We start from the raw sequence: 13567 nt of genomic DNA, 5'->3' as shown, positions 1-13567 counted from the left end.
GTTACTCTGCATCAGATGACGTGGCAGTCTAGCCTAACACGGTAAGGTCTACAAAGTTCCAGTATGATAACAGACTGTACAGACTGTGTTGTTGAGGTTGAATTGCAAAAGATATTTATCAGACCTAGAAGGCGCTCACTCTAATTTCAATTCAAAGTTGGTATCTACCTCATAGTATAGAAAGGAATAGTGTATAATATCGTATCCTTTGGTGTACTTCACAATACCTAGGTAGCTCTTTCAAGTCCGTTACAACGAGAGAACGGAGGTCGGGGTCCTTTCCTCCGACATCTTCAACTATTAGTCCATTAAAATTGAAGTGTGTACTTTGTAGAATCACGCCCGGCCTAGACTTTGTCATAATTTCCGAATTAGGAATAGGGTAGGTCCACTCTGACCCGATGCTAACCTGCGTCATGGAGAAGCTCACTCATCAACGTTGAACACGCTACTTGTGCTGAACAAGATAGAGATACTTTGAACCGTCAATTGGAGACTTGCACCGTCTCAAATCTCCCGCAAGACCTTCCGCATATCTTTATCCACTCTCCGCATTCAAGCCCACCTTCAATTCACCCTTCATCCAACCACGATGGCCTCATACTCAACCGGCAGCGAGGCCTTCGCCCGCGAAAACCAGCCATCAGTCACTTCAACTACACTTCCACAAAGCGCTTGGGCCGACAAATACCGCGGCGTGAGTCTAGATTGCGAAATCGAATCTGAGGCTCGGGCGAAGAACCTTGAACACTCATGACATGAATTTATTCCTACAGGCAACTATCGAAGACCTTGACCCACCACCCGCCCTATCCGTCTTCCCAAACGACCCCGTCTCATCAGCTCTCATGAGCGCCTATGAACGCGACTACACCCACCTCACCGTCATCTCCTCTACCAAGCGCTCTCTCCTCGGCTACCTCAGCATTCCTAGACTCAAGGAATTGATCCAATCCGGTGTAGTTAAGGAAAGCGACTCCGTCGACTCGGCTATGCAGCGCTTTAACCGCAAGAGAGGCATTTACCATGTTATTACTATGGAGACGCCGCTGGAGGAGCTGGAGAAGTTCTTTGAGAGCGATACCGGCGCTAATGGCGAGCAGCGCGAGAAGCACCAATTTGCAGTTGTTACAGATGCTACTCGTAAGTTTGTTCTTGGTGTTGCGACTAAGGCCGACCTTGAGGAGTTTGTCAAGCGGAGACCTACTTAGGCTCGATGAAGTTTGTGCTTTTGCAGAGCATGTTGGCATCTTGGTTTTATGACCATGGTGCTTTTTTTACTTTCTTGAAGCTTGTGTCTTGGTTTCAATTCTCGAAATGGGGATTGAATCGTGATACCATCAATATATCCTTATATTCAAGAAGGCAAGAATGATGAATGTCGACATTGCTTTCACATCATCTCCCTGAGGAGAGACTGCTCGACGACTGCTCGATGGTGTCACCAGTAATAATGATTTGATAAAATCGAAGTAATTTGTGAAGAGTCTCCGTAATACACAGTGATCATAGTAGCCAGGTCTGGTGACTGAGCGCCTGTTTCCTAAAAACAGAAAAAAAAAAAGAAAAAAAAAACAATAATGAATAGCTGAATTCTACTCGTAGATGGTAGCAATGCCTAATCCAGATAATTGAATCAAATGAGATCTAAGGAATTCAGCAAAAATTCAGTCTCTAGTCGTACATCAGATCTGGGGCTGATCTTGGGGGGCAATGCTTTTGGACTAGAGACTTATAAAACTTGTATGACAGTTTTGATTTTACCGAGCACCTGTCTCGAACCGTCACTAGTTAATGACTGGCAGATTTGCTGCCTTAACCACTAGACTATAGTGTCTTGGGATATAATAGTACCTACTTTTCGTTCTTATAAGTTTGATCAACGCACTGCCCCACTTGTTTACTTGAACAACGAATCCAGGTCTCTCAATTCTGCTACCCTACACCGCCCCATAGTGTGTGGGGGTATCTCATTGCTAATTCAGCACGAATCCATGATCTAATGATATTTTTCTCATTGTGGTTTTCATTCAAAATTTTCTAGAATATCACGGCATAAGTGTCTACTATTTTGATCCATCATTCCATAATGGGCTACGGTGTCGGTACCAAGGTTTGTATATCGAAATCAACACCACCAGTTACCGCCTTGAATTCTGCCGGCCCAACAGCATATCACACCTTAAAACGCCAGCTGAATTGATAATATAGGATACATAAACTTGGTTTTTCCAGTCGCACTTGGTGATGAGGCTCTATCATTGGGCTTTCTTGGATTTGGCCTTTTCGGCTTCTTCCCTGTCACCTTGATCTTCTTTCCAGGCCACATAGATGTAGGCGAAAAGGACCACGTTGGCTGTAATAGCCGCAGTGATTCCAGAGTATGTCGCGTTGCCTGGAGTGATAGTTAGCTTCAGTTAGGATCTTTGAGATTATGGATGTGGGGATTTTATCGTACCTGCAAATATTGAGTCCACAGTAAGGAAATACATGCCAATAGGCCCGACGACCATAGCGGCTGTGAATCCCAGTAGCTTGTAGATAACATCACTGTTTCAAATTAGATGTTAGAGTTCTCATTGTTCCCTCAGTAATAATTGACTTACGTTGGAACAGCTGGGGAGACGTCAGAATTGCTTTCTGGTGCTGGCTTTGCAGCCGCATCGGCGAAGCTCTGGCTCTGAGGGCGACGAGCAGACATTGTTGGATTTGAGATTTGGGCTCGAGAGCACTGTTGGCAGATTCCTCAAACTTTTAAAATTAGGGATTTCAGAAGTTCCACGGCGGTGGCTTTGGAGGGGAGGTGTGTAGAAATGGAGCTACATGATATTGCGGAGAACGTCACCCGGAGTCGGTGGAGATTGACAATACTTTTTCAGTCTGATGTTTTTATTAACAGCTGGACTGATTTTGACTCACTATGCGCAGCTTTCCAAAGATGTTTGAAGCTCAAAATTAAAAATTTATTATGTAGAAAGCTAGAAAGACTTCTGCGTTCAATTAATTAACTACACTGAATGCGCTTTATTTTCTACGTCTACAACAGAATGAATAGACTTAAACATATGGTTCTTTCACCTTGTTACTTACATTCTAAATTCTCCTAGTAAAGTGAAATGTACGTGAAAGTGGTAAAAATCCGATATAATACATCTATTTGACATTTATCATCTAATTTGTAGTACAGACCGCTCTGACTTCATGTCCCTTAAAAGCCATTAAGTTGGGGCACGTGATTTTCGCGCATCGCGTTTCCCTGGCAGAAAAAAATACGCCTCCTAGATTCGATAGCCCTGGTGGAACTACCACTATGGAGCATTTAACTGATACTTCTCATAAAAAGATTACGAGTCCTAAATCGGACGGGGATGTGGAAGTGGAAGTAGACGACTATGACACAATCGCCACACTTCCAACGAGAGCCCTATTGACCCCGACTCAGCCATTAACCCAACCAACCCAATTAGTTGACTTTCCACTTCCAAATCCCTCCCATATTGTTCAAGTGGCGGCATCCTCTCCTCCTGCTCCCTCCAATTCCCCACCTCGTCGCGGCGGTTTGCTTTCCTCACTTCTCGCTCCTTCTGGTACACAATTCCGTTCTCCAGCAACAACTTCTATGTTTCCCAGCGAAGGTCCCACCTACCGGGGAGGATCTTCGGACGACGAGTTTCAAAGTATTCGCAACGTTGATATCCAAAAGTCCACTTTCGAAAAGATGAAGAGCCCGGAGAAGATTGCGGAATCGCCTGTCCGCACCGAATCCAGCGCAATGGATGCCTTTAAGAAGATCACTGCGGCTGCAGTCTATGACCCTTCATTTAGTGGGTTTAAACGTTCGGCGGACCACCTGAGCCCAATCGCAGCTTCCAGTAACGCCAAAAAGGCTAAACAGGGACCTTATCGCCAATTTTCGTCTCTGGAGGCCATCGAGGACACTCGAGTTCGCATTCAAACTGAGCGCATTCAAAAGGTCATGCCAACCAAGTCTATCAGCGAAATCGCCCACGCAGTCATGATCGCAAAGGGTAACTACGATAACGCATTGGACTATCTCGCAGGTCCCGATGAACCCAATAACATTATCTCTATCAACTCGTCTGATGACGAGCTGACCATGTCAACTGCCTCTATGCCAATTGCAAAGCAGCAGAAGATCAAGGCTCTCGGTTCCATTCGCGCCAAGTGGGCAGCAAAAGCAACTGCGATTACGACTGTCTCGCAGGACCACCGCCCCTCGGAAGAAGTCAAACCTCGAGGCCGTCTCATTCGTGGCGCCAGATCGCGTGCCGCTATTGTCATCGACGACGATGAAGATGATATTCCCACTAAGTCAAAGCCCATAAACGTGCCTTCACCAAGATCAGAGAGCTCCGAAGCTCCTATGTCAGACTCCGAGGATTCGGACGTTCAGTACCAGGGATCCACCGCGGGCGGCCTGGACCAGAAAGTTTTGAAGTTCTTCAACACCTGCAATGTTCTCGATCTCGTTGACACTGCCACTATCCCCGAAGAAAGTGCGAGTGTCATCATCGCACAGCGTCCCTTTTTCTCGCTTGATGAAGTCCGTGCTGTTCGGGCCCCAGTCGATGAATCCAAAACGGCCAAGGGCAAAAAGCCACGCAAGGCTCCCAAGCCTATTGGTGACAAAATTGTCGACAAATGCATAGATATGTGGACCGGTTATCTCGCGATCGATTCTCTCGTCGCACAGTGTGAGGCCATGGGCAAGCCAGTAGCACAGGCAATGGAAAAGTGGGGAGTCAATGTTTTCGGTAAACCAGATGGTGATTTTGAGCTCGCATCATTGGGTGGTTCCGGCTCGCACGACTCCGGAATCGCAACTCCATCATCGAACCGTCAGTCTCTCGATGACAGCGACTCGGACCATGATGGCCCTGTGACCGGTTCGCGCAAGCAAAACACCCAATCTCGTTTCATCGGACAACCTGCCATTATGTCCAACGATCTTGTCATGAAAGATTACCAGATTGTCGGCCTCAATTGGCTGTCTCTCTTGTTTGAGAACGACATGAGCTGCATTCTTGCCGATGACATGGGCCTCGGCAAGACCTGCCAGGTCATTTCATTCCTCGCACACCTATATGAGAAGGATGTTAAAGGCCCGCATCTAGTTGTGGTGCCTGCCTCGACAATCGAGAATTGGCTTCGGGAATTCGAGAAATTCTGCCCGGCGTTGACCGTGATCCCATACTACGGCACGCAGAACGAACGCTTGGAGATTCAAGAAGATTTCCGTCAGAGCCGAGAGAACGTCGATGTGGTTATCACCACATATGCCACTTGCAGAGGCAAGTACGACCACAAGTTCCTCCGCAGTGTGGGCTTTTGTGCCTGTGTTTACGATGAGGGCCACGTTCTCAAGAATGCCAATTCCCAAGTCTACGAGAAGCTGATTCGGATTCCCGCAAAGTTCCGTCTCCTGCTTACTGGTACGCCCCTTCAGAACAACCTGCAGGAGCTGGCATCTCTACTGGGCTTCATTCTCCCGAAGGTTTTTAATGAGCACAAGGAGGATCTGAACGCAATCTTTGCCAATAAGGCTAAAACAACTGACGAGACCTCTACTCTTTTGTCAGCTCAGCGTGTTGACCGTGCCAAGTCTATGCTGAAACCATTCGTGCTACGCCGCAAGAAGCATCAGGTCATCGATCTTCCGGCTAAAATCTCTCGCGTCCAGTACTGCAAGATGAGCGAATCTCAGCTCAGCATCTACAACCATGCGAAGGAAGGAGTGCGCCAGCTGCTGTCAGACCGTGCTGCCGGTATCAAGACTGGTAACAAGTCCGCTAACATCATGATGAGACTGCGCCAGGCTTCGATCCACCCTCTCCTTGCTCGCAAGATCTACAATGAAGAACTCACTGCTAAGATCGCAAAGGCATGCCTCAAGATCGAAACAATGACCGACTCCATCCCAGCTATCATTGTGGAAGATATGCTTCCATACAACGACTTCGACGTCCATGCCATGTGTGTCAAGTACAAGCCTCTGAACAAGTTCGCGCTTAAGAACCAAGAGTGGATGGACTCGGGCAAGGTCGAGATGCTCGCCGAACTCCTCAAGAAATTCGTTGCGAATGGCGATCGCACCCTTATTTTCTCCCAGTTCACCATGCTTATGGACATTCTGGAGGTTGTTCTTGACACTCTTGATATGAAGTATGTCCGCCTGGACGGCAAGACCAACGTCCAAGATCGTCAGGCAATTATGGATCACTTCCACGAGCAGGTCGATATCCCCGTTTTCCTCCTGTCCACCAAGGCTGGCGGTGCCGGAATCAACCTGGCTTGCGCCAACAAGGTTATCATCTTTGATTCCTCCTTCAACCCCCAGGAGGATGTACAGGCTGAGAACCGCGCTCACCGTGTCGGCCAGACTCGTGAGGTCGAGGTTATCCGCTTCGTTTCTTCGGACACTATTGATGAGCAGATTCACAAACTCGGTCAAACTAAGTTGGCCCTTGACCAGGCTGTTGCAGGTGAAGACGAGGCTTCTTCCAAGAAGAGCGATGATGCTGGGTTCAAGGCTGTGGAGAGTATGATTTTTGCAGAGATCGAGAAGGAGGTTACCCACTAGTCAAGGAATCTAATTTATCAAGTACAAGTTAACATCTCACTTGTATGTCCACTGTAATCTTGGAGTAGATCTATAGCATCTAGGTAGTCTCTCATGGTCAGAGCAAATTAACATCAGAAGGAAATGAAGAGTAAACAATGGCCTCGGGGTTGAAATCATCCTAGAAGCACTAAAGGGAAGTGCCCAGGTGAACCTTGACCTACGGATGGTTCAAGACGAAGTGAAGAAACCGAATATCAGCAAGGCTTTCACCTTCTCAAGTTCAATCTTTTTACATTCACTTTTGACTTCTATGCAATTTATAGAAGACACCTCAGTAAAGACACATTCATGTTTTTCTTCTACCCGTGGACCTTTCTCTTCTCTTCATCCACATACCACAACTCCCAGATTTATGACACGATACGAGCTCCAAGAAATTCAGAAACAGACAAGCTTTTGGACGTGTACTCTATCGATACATATCTAGGTAAAAACCTCATCCTGAAAGGGATGTATGCCGCAACCTTGGAAGCGTCGCTGGATATTCTACCTGATTATCTTCTGCTTCTACCACGAAGGTCCCCACACTTGATATGTTCATTGCTGAGACTCCCAAGGTTCTTGGTTGACGGATAATGTTGGAATAACCAGTAAATATCTATATATGAGAAGTTCTCTCATATAATATACCAGTCTAGACTGTTGATCGATATCACAAGGGATATCTGGTGGGGAAGTATTAAAGCTTGCCCTACTCATGTCTACCTCTTAATTTCTTCACTCTGGTTTGATCATCGAAAGTAACTCAAGATCCACTTCGAACCTGTTATTCTCGTAATATTTCAATTCCAATTATTACCTTCGTCCGGGAGTAGCTTATTCCTTGAAATCTAATTACTTCGTACTCCTCCCAATGTCAGCAAGATCATAAAATTAACAGCTCTGGTGCTGTTGTTGATAAAAAAAAGTGTGGTTGATGTCGAGTAATGAGGGATGCAGGCTGTCATTAACGTAAAGGCGTTTTTACTGACACAAGTAGATGCTGAATTGAACTTGATTGTAAAACCAATGTATTAACGATGTGTATTTTTGGGGAATCTAATATATTGAGGAAATCACGCCTTCTCATGCAGAAAATACACGACCGAGTCCGGTAACCAAGCTATGCAGAATATCAAAGAGTCAGTGGCAAATCTGGGCCAATATATGGAACAGACGTAGTTGCACTATGCAAATTATGCCATCACCCCTGGCTTCTGAGTCAGATCGGCAGCAGGTATGGAGACATCGACCGATTTTTCGATCTCAACCTCGGCCTTCGCGGTCTTAACAGGCTCGGGAATAGAAGAGGTGCGGATAGGGCCACCGCTGTGAGAAGCGGAGGAAGTCGACTTGGAACGTGTACCACTGCCGCCGGCAGCACGGGCAGACTCGTTATTCTTAGCTTTCTCAACAGCAGCTGATCGAGGATGGTCACCACCAGGACCCAACTCCCACTTATTGGTCAGGTCGAGGATCTCGTCGATTCGAATGGCACCAGGGATGAGATCGTCGAATTTCATATGCCGACAAACATCAGTATAAGTCTTGGCCAGCTTTGCATCTGCAAACTCTTTGTTCTTGCCGGGAATGAGCATGTTGAGCAGGTACTTTGTGTTGCCGTAGCGGTTTTCAGACTCAATACAGTACTTCATGTACTCGTAAACTACGTCCTTCCATGGTGCAAGACCACCATTTGCTTCACTGCGGAAACACGAGGAGTTGGCCTCGGCAGATGTGGCAATCATGGCGCCGTCAACGCCAAATTCGGCCATGAGCTTCATGGCATTGTCGCGCGAGGTCACATCACCATTCATCAGACATGCTACGCCGGCGTCGTGGCAGATTTCGCGGATCATAGATAGCTGGTCACGGATTGCACGTTCACGTGGTCGCATGGGTGTTGTGCGGCAGTGGACTGTCAAACCTGTGATACCGGTTCGCACAAGGCGCGTGACCAGAGCTTTGGTAAGTTCTGGGGTCTCTAGAATACGGATCTTGACAGAGATACCGATCTTGAAGGGTTCGCCAACTTCCTTGACTAGTGCCTCCAGGATAGACACTAGTTTATCTGGGGTGCGCAGTAGCGCCGCGCCCATACCGCCGCTTGTACTAAACGGCTTGGGGCATCCGGAGTTGACATCGATACCCCAGACGTCCCCGGCCACGATACGTGCGGCTTGGACCGCCAGATTTGGATCCGCAGTACCAAGTTGGAAAATGAGGCGACCCTTCTCGCGCTCAGGATTGAGCCGGTAGATGACTGATTCTTTGGCGGCCTTATCGGTTCGACCACCGTTGGAGGGTGTACGAGTGAATTCAATAGTTCCGTTTCGAGGGTTAACCCGACGGTCGGCACCGATCAAGGAGCGATCGATCGTTTCCGGGCCCCAGACAAGGTCGGCGCCGTAGTGCAGGGCTAGCAGGCGCGAGGGCAGTTCGCCGGAGCGAACCATCGGGGCCAAAACAACCTTGCCACGGTAGTCGATACCATTGGCGGGGATGGGCACGTGCGGCACCTGCGCCGACTTAGACGCAGTGATAGAAGACATGACGGATCGGAGAATTCTTGCAATCATAGCATGTTGTGGAGGGGTAGATTAAACGCAGATCGATCATCTCACAAATCTGATATTCTATGTCACGTGAAGATAGAGGATTTTAACTTTTTAAGTGATCTTGCTGATGCCTGAATGCCTGAATCTCGATCTTCAATATTCTCCATCTTGCTTTTGCATCATAAGCTTAAACTATCCCGATGTCGGCTTAGCATTGAATTCACGGATGATCACGGGTATCGTGTACTATACATGCATCGTACTATGCATGCGTCTTGGGGTGGGCATCGGTATGGAGTACTCCGTAATCTTATACTTAGTACGCCACTTTTTGGGCCAGGAACAGCGCATAATTGAGAGATTTCATCAATAAACCGTGTTTATATTTTATAGAATCAAGTTATACATATTTAGATATAGTTTACATGAATATATCTTCATTTTTGGCATCGCAATGGATACGGTTATCCCCGTTCTTCAGTGCCGAGGCACCGGGAACCAGAAGCGAACCAAGGGGTGAAGGACCCAGATCATCCACCAAGGGTATACCCAGACACGATACATATAGGTCGACCGTGAATCTCAACGCGTCGTCAAAATAATAGGATTGCCAACACAACGATGACTCTGGTTCGTCCTCCCTTGGTCCGACTTGGATTCTGTGCCTCCACCGCCTCCCGCCGTGTCTCGCGCACATCAGCAGTGTTGGCGCCCCCCACTTCCAAAGCCAAAGCCCCTCCATCTTCTTTTTCTCCCCCCACTACTTCTTCTTCCTTCGCTCTCCTTTCCAGACAGTTCTCTACCACTTCGCCCACCATGTCTTACACTATCCGTAAGATTGCTCAGCCTTACACGCTTGAGCACCGTGTCTACATTGAGAAAGATGGCGTGCCCGTCTCTCCTTTCCACGATATTCCTCTCTACGCCAATGCTGAGAAGACCGTCCTGAACATGGTCGTTGAGATCCCTCGCTGGACCAACGCTAAGCAGGAGGTACGAAATTCGCCCCGCATCATCACACAAATATATTTATCCTATTCCATACTGATCTTTCAATCGCCATTCACAGATCTCCAAGGAGGAATTCCTCAACCCCATCAAGCAGGACACCAAGAAGGGCAAGCTGCGCTTCGTCCGCAACTGCTTCCCCCACAAGGGCTACCTGTGGAACTACGGTGCCTTCCCCCAGGTCAGATCCATCCGGCAGTATTGAAAACGTAGAAAGACGAAAATTAACTAACTGCAAATAATCCAGACCTGGGAGGACCCCAACTCCATTCACCCCGAGACCAAGGCCAAGGGTGACGACGACCCGCTCGATGTTTGCGAGATCGGTGAGCTTGTCGGTTACCCCGGACAGGTCAAGCAGGTCAAGGTCCTCGGTGTCATGGCTCTGATTGACGAGGAGGAGACTGACTGGAAGGTCATCGTCGTTGACATCAACGACCCCCTCGCTCCCAAGCTCAATGACATTGAGGATGTTGAGCGTCACCTGCCCGGTCTTCTCCGCGCCACCAACGAGTGGTTCCGCATCTACAAGATCCCCGACGGAAAGCCCGAGAACCAGTTCGCCTTCTCCGGCGAGTGCAAAAACAAGAAGTACGCTCTGGACGTCATCCACGAGTGTGCTGATGCTTGGGACAAGCTCATCAGCGGCAAGAGCGCTCCTGGTGAGATCAGCCTCGCCAACTCCCAGATCGAGGGTTCCGCTGGCTTTGCCGACCAGGCCAAGCTTGCTGCCATTCCCCGCCACGAGGAGCTCCCTGCTGCTCCTGTTGATGGAACCATTGACAAGTGGTTCTTCATCTCCGGTGCCGCTGTTTAAGTCCCTGTTTGAACTTTTATACCAACAATTCAAAACCAATATGTTTGAGTATCTGCCTAGGGTGGTGCTTATAATTTTATCAATATATTTCCATCTATATAGGTTCCTGTAGGGATTGTTCAAATATCTGTGATCGACAATGTAGGACGACGACCTGGGATCAATTCTTTACTCGGAAGAATTTCGTAATTCGTAGACTCCCAAGTTTCCATGGTTTGCTCAAGGTATTCATACAACTGGGCACTTGATCACATCTATAGATTCCATGGTCTACTGCGTATCATCTCACAGAGTTCCAGTTCGCAAGTGTTGCCAGTGATAAAACAGCTCAAATGATATAGTACAAGAAAATGGTCAAACGCTATGTCTCCCCATGGGAAGTTGAGGAGAGCCATATATAGATACAGATAGAGAACCTAACCCTTCAAGCTAGCCTCACGCTCCAGGGCTCTGCCCACACGCGAGACCTCCTCAATGCAGTCATCAATCTTCATTCCACGCTTACCAACTTCCAAGACAACCTCCTTGCCACCCTTGAAGCCGACGGTCATGATGGGCTGTTGTGTCGAGGTGCGCGGCAACTGGGTCACCTGGATGTCAATGCTGCCAGTGGATGTTGTGGTGGGAGTGCGCAACAACGAGAGGAAGAGGCGGCATGGTCGGGAAGCAGCAGAGAAAGGGTTGAAGGTTGTTCGGAAGGTGGTGATTGTGCTAATTGGGATAGGCATGATGTGCGGTTGTATTTGGAGTTAAAAATTCCTTGGTTTTGACTGATGTGGGTATAGGCTGTGATATATTTGGAGACTCCTTCAAAAGTCAATCAATTGAGCGATAGAATATGTGCGACGTCTGTTGTCTTGCGGCGTACCTGATCAGATTCGATTTACGGTTGTTCGGGAAGTTTTTTTGCGATGGTTTTGTCTGTTTGCTAGAGCGCAGGAAAGATGATTGCAGCGGATATTTGTTTGGAAGAAATTAAGAATCAAAACGAAGCAGAGTCTTGGACTGGTATATACTCTGGCAGGCTTCTTGGAATTGATCAATCGACAGTCCGAACAATGCCGTTGGCTGACTCGCGCGGGCTTGCAACCAAGTCCGATGTTTGCTGCAGATGCAAACAGATCAGATCAATACTAACAAGTGCCACCTCAGCGATCTTCAAGCCTTCCATTTACAACGATCTTACAATAACGATAAATTTTAATACTGGATACGATTCTTGTAGCCTACTTGCGCTTCTATCTACACTCATAGTCTGCACCACTATCCTAAAATGTCAAATCCGGCGGCCCTTCAAGCCCGCTTGAAGGAGCTCTCAACAACTATAAGCCATATCCACCCTCTTGTCGAACAGCTTCGAAATTTCACTTCTTCTGCAGAGCAGAGCGATGAGGTACGAGTTGAGCTTGGAGTGGAAATCCATGCCGGCTTGAAAGATGCCGAGGGAGAGCTGGAGCTCCTCCGCGGGGAAGTTGAGGCGCTGGAGTTGGCTCCGGAAAACAAGAGGAAGACTTCGGTAGCAAGCGAGGAGAAAGGGGCTGAAAAGGAGCGTGTGATTGCGGCGGCAGGGAGACTGGCGGAAGACCTTAAAAGGTGCGTTTTATCGTCTCGGTTATTTGGAGCAGCTCTAACCTATTGATCAGAACTCGGGGAGACTTTAGGAATGCCCAATTACAGGCTAAGCGCAATGCAGAACTTGCCAAACGAAAGGAGCGAGAGTTATTATTGTCAAGAGCGCAAACTTCTCCTACACGCCAGCGCCCACCCTCGGAGAAGTTTACCCAGGATGATCTTATCTTGAATGCATCGAATGACGTTACTGCTGCTCTGCGCAGAACGCATCACTTGATGCAAGCCGAGCTCTCTCGTAGCCAATTTGCGCAAGAAACTCTGGGTGAGTTCTATCTGAATGATCACATAGCCATTCTTGGGACTGTACTGACTGTATTGACTAGAACAATCCACTGTCGCCATATCCTCTTTATCCGAATCTTACGGTAGTCTCGACACCCTCCTCACCTCATCCCGCAGCCTCGCAAATTCCCTTCTTCGCTCCCAGAAATCCGATACCTGGTATCTTGAAACCGCATTCTATATCCTCATCGGAACAATTGGTTGGCTTCTGTTTCGCCGTATATTGTACGGGCCTCTCTGGTGGCTGGTTTGGCTTCCGCTCCAATTTTCCCTCAAAGCCCTTCTTGCCGTCATTGGTGTTGTCGGTATCACAGGTCAAAAATCCGTACAGGTCTCATCAAGCCCAGTCGCCGATGGTGTATATGGAACTATCCAGACCACATCCACAACTGTCACAGTGAGTAGCGTGCCCACTAACAAGGCCGTTTGGGAAGATCAGCCATCGGATCAGCCATCAGATCAGCCAGCAGATGACGAGGAAGATCGCTTGATTGACAAAATTGGGCATGCAATTGATGATATTCTCCCCGATGAGAAAGAGAGTCAGGATCAAAACCCTCGGAATCCCATGAAAAGGATGTATGAGGCCGAAGAGCCAGTAAATGATGAGCTTTAGACAGAAAAACCTGTAACGATATTCAACACCTA

At 47.9% G+C, this 13567-nt stretch overlaps 7 protein-coding genes across 7 annotated transcripts; 4 read left to right on the top strand and 3 right to left on the bottom strand.

Moving 5' to 3' along the window:
• Window positions 1-592: 592 nt before the first annotated feature.
• On the top strand, window positions 593-1211 carry N7495_009416 (putative cystathionine beta-synthase (beta-thionase); the record flags this gene model as incomplete). The annotated part of the gene is made up of 2 exons (XM_057212067.1): window positions 593-697; window positions 777-1211. The coding sequence occupies 2 exons, from the start codon at window positions 593-595 to the stop codon at window positions 1209-1211; spliced, it is 540 nt and encodes a 179-aa protein (XP_057058930.1).
• A 1047-nt stretch (window positions 1212-2258) lies between these two features.
• N7495_009415 (vacuolar ATPase assembly integral membrane protein VMA21) lies at window positions 2259-2701 on the bottom strand (the record flags this gene model as incomplete). Its single annotated transcript, XM_057212066.1, has 3 exons — window positions 2259-2395; window positions 2459-2550; window positions 2607-2701. The coding sequence occupies 3 exons, from the start codon at window positions 2699-2701 to the stop codon at window positions 2259-2261; spliced, it is 324 nt and encodes a 107-aa protein (XP_057058929.1).
• Window positions 2702-3310: 609 nt separating this feature from the next.
• Window positions 3311-6601, top strand: N7495_009414 (DEAD/DEAH box helicase; the record flags this gene model as incomplete). The annotated part of the gene is made up of 1 exon (XM_057212065.1): window positions 3311-6601. The coding sequence occupies one exon, from the start codon at window positions 3311-3313 to the stop codon at window positions 6599-6601; it is 3291 nt and encodes a 1096-aa protein (XP_057058928.1).
• A 1217-nt stretch (window positions 6602-7818) lies between these two features.
• On the bottom strand, window positions 7819-9174 carry N7495_009413 (tRNA-dihydrouridine(20) synthase (NAD(+)); the record flags this gene model as incomplete). Its single annotated transcript, XM_057212064.1, has 1 exon — window positions 7819-9174. The coding sequence occupies one exon, from the start codon at window positions 9172-9174 to the stop codon at window positions 7819-7821; it is 1356 nt and encodes a 451-aa protein (XP_057058927.1).
• Window positions 9175-9801: 627 nt separating this feature from the next.
• ipp1 (inorganic diphosphatase IPP1) lies at window positions 9802-11005 on the top strand (the record flags this gene model as incomplete). Its single annotated transcript, XM_057212063.1, has 3 exons — window positions 9802-10173; window positions 10250-10369; window positions 10436-11005. The coding sequence occupies 3 exons, from the start codon at window positions 9802-9804 to the stop codon at window positions 11003-11005; spliced, it is 1062 nt and encodes a 353-aa protein (XP_057058926.1).
• A 416-nt stretch (window positions 11006-11421) lies between these two features.
• On the bottom strand, window positions 11422-11733 carry N7495_009411 (mitochondrial 54S ribosomal mL53 protein; the record flags this gene model as incomplete). The annotated part of the gene is made up of 1 exon (XM_057212062.1): window positions 11422-11733. The coding sequence occupies one exon, from the start codon at window positions 11731-11733 to the stop codon at window positions 11422-11424; it is 312 nt and encodes a 103-aa protein (XP_057058925.1).
• Window positions 11734-12278: 545 nt separating this feature from the next.
• N7495_009410 (putative protein transport membrane glycoprotein Sec20) lies at window positions 12279-13535 on the top strand (the record flags this gene model as incomplete). The annotated part of the gene is made up of 3 exons (XM_057212061.1): window positions 12279-12598; window positions 12649-12899; window positions 12961-13535. 3 exons carry the CDS (start codon window positions 12279-12281, stop codon window positions 13533-13535), a joined length of 1146 nt encoding a protein of 381 aa, XP_057058924.1.
• Between the last annotated feature and the right edge of the window lie 32 nt (window positions 13536-13567).

The sequence above is a fragment of the Penicillium taxi genome (genome assembly GCF_028828555.1).
Source record: "Penicillium taxi strain IBT 34144 chromosome Unknown utg000006l_segment0_segment0, whole genome shotgun sequence".
NCBI classification, from domain to species: domain Eukaryota; kingdom Fungi; phylum Ascomycota; class Eurotiomycetes; order Eurotiales; family Aspergillaceae; genus Penicillium; species Penicillium taxi.
Note: the sequence above shows the minus strand (reverse complement) of the source record. Positions and strands in the feature narration are given on the sequence as shown.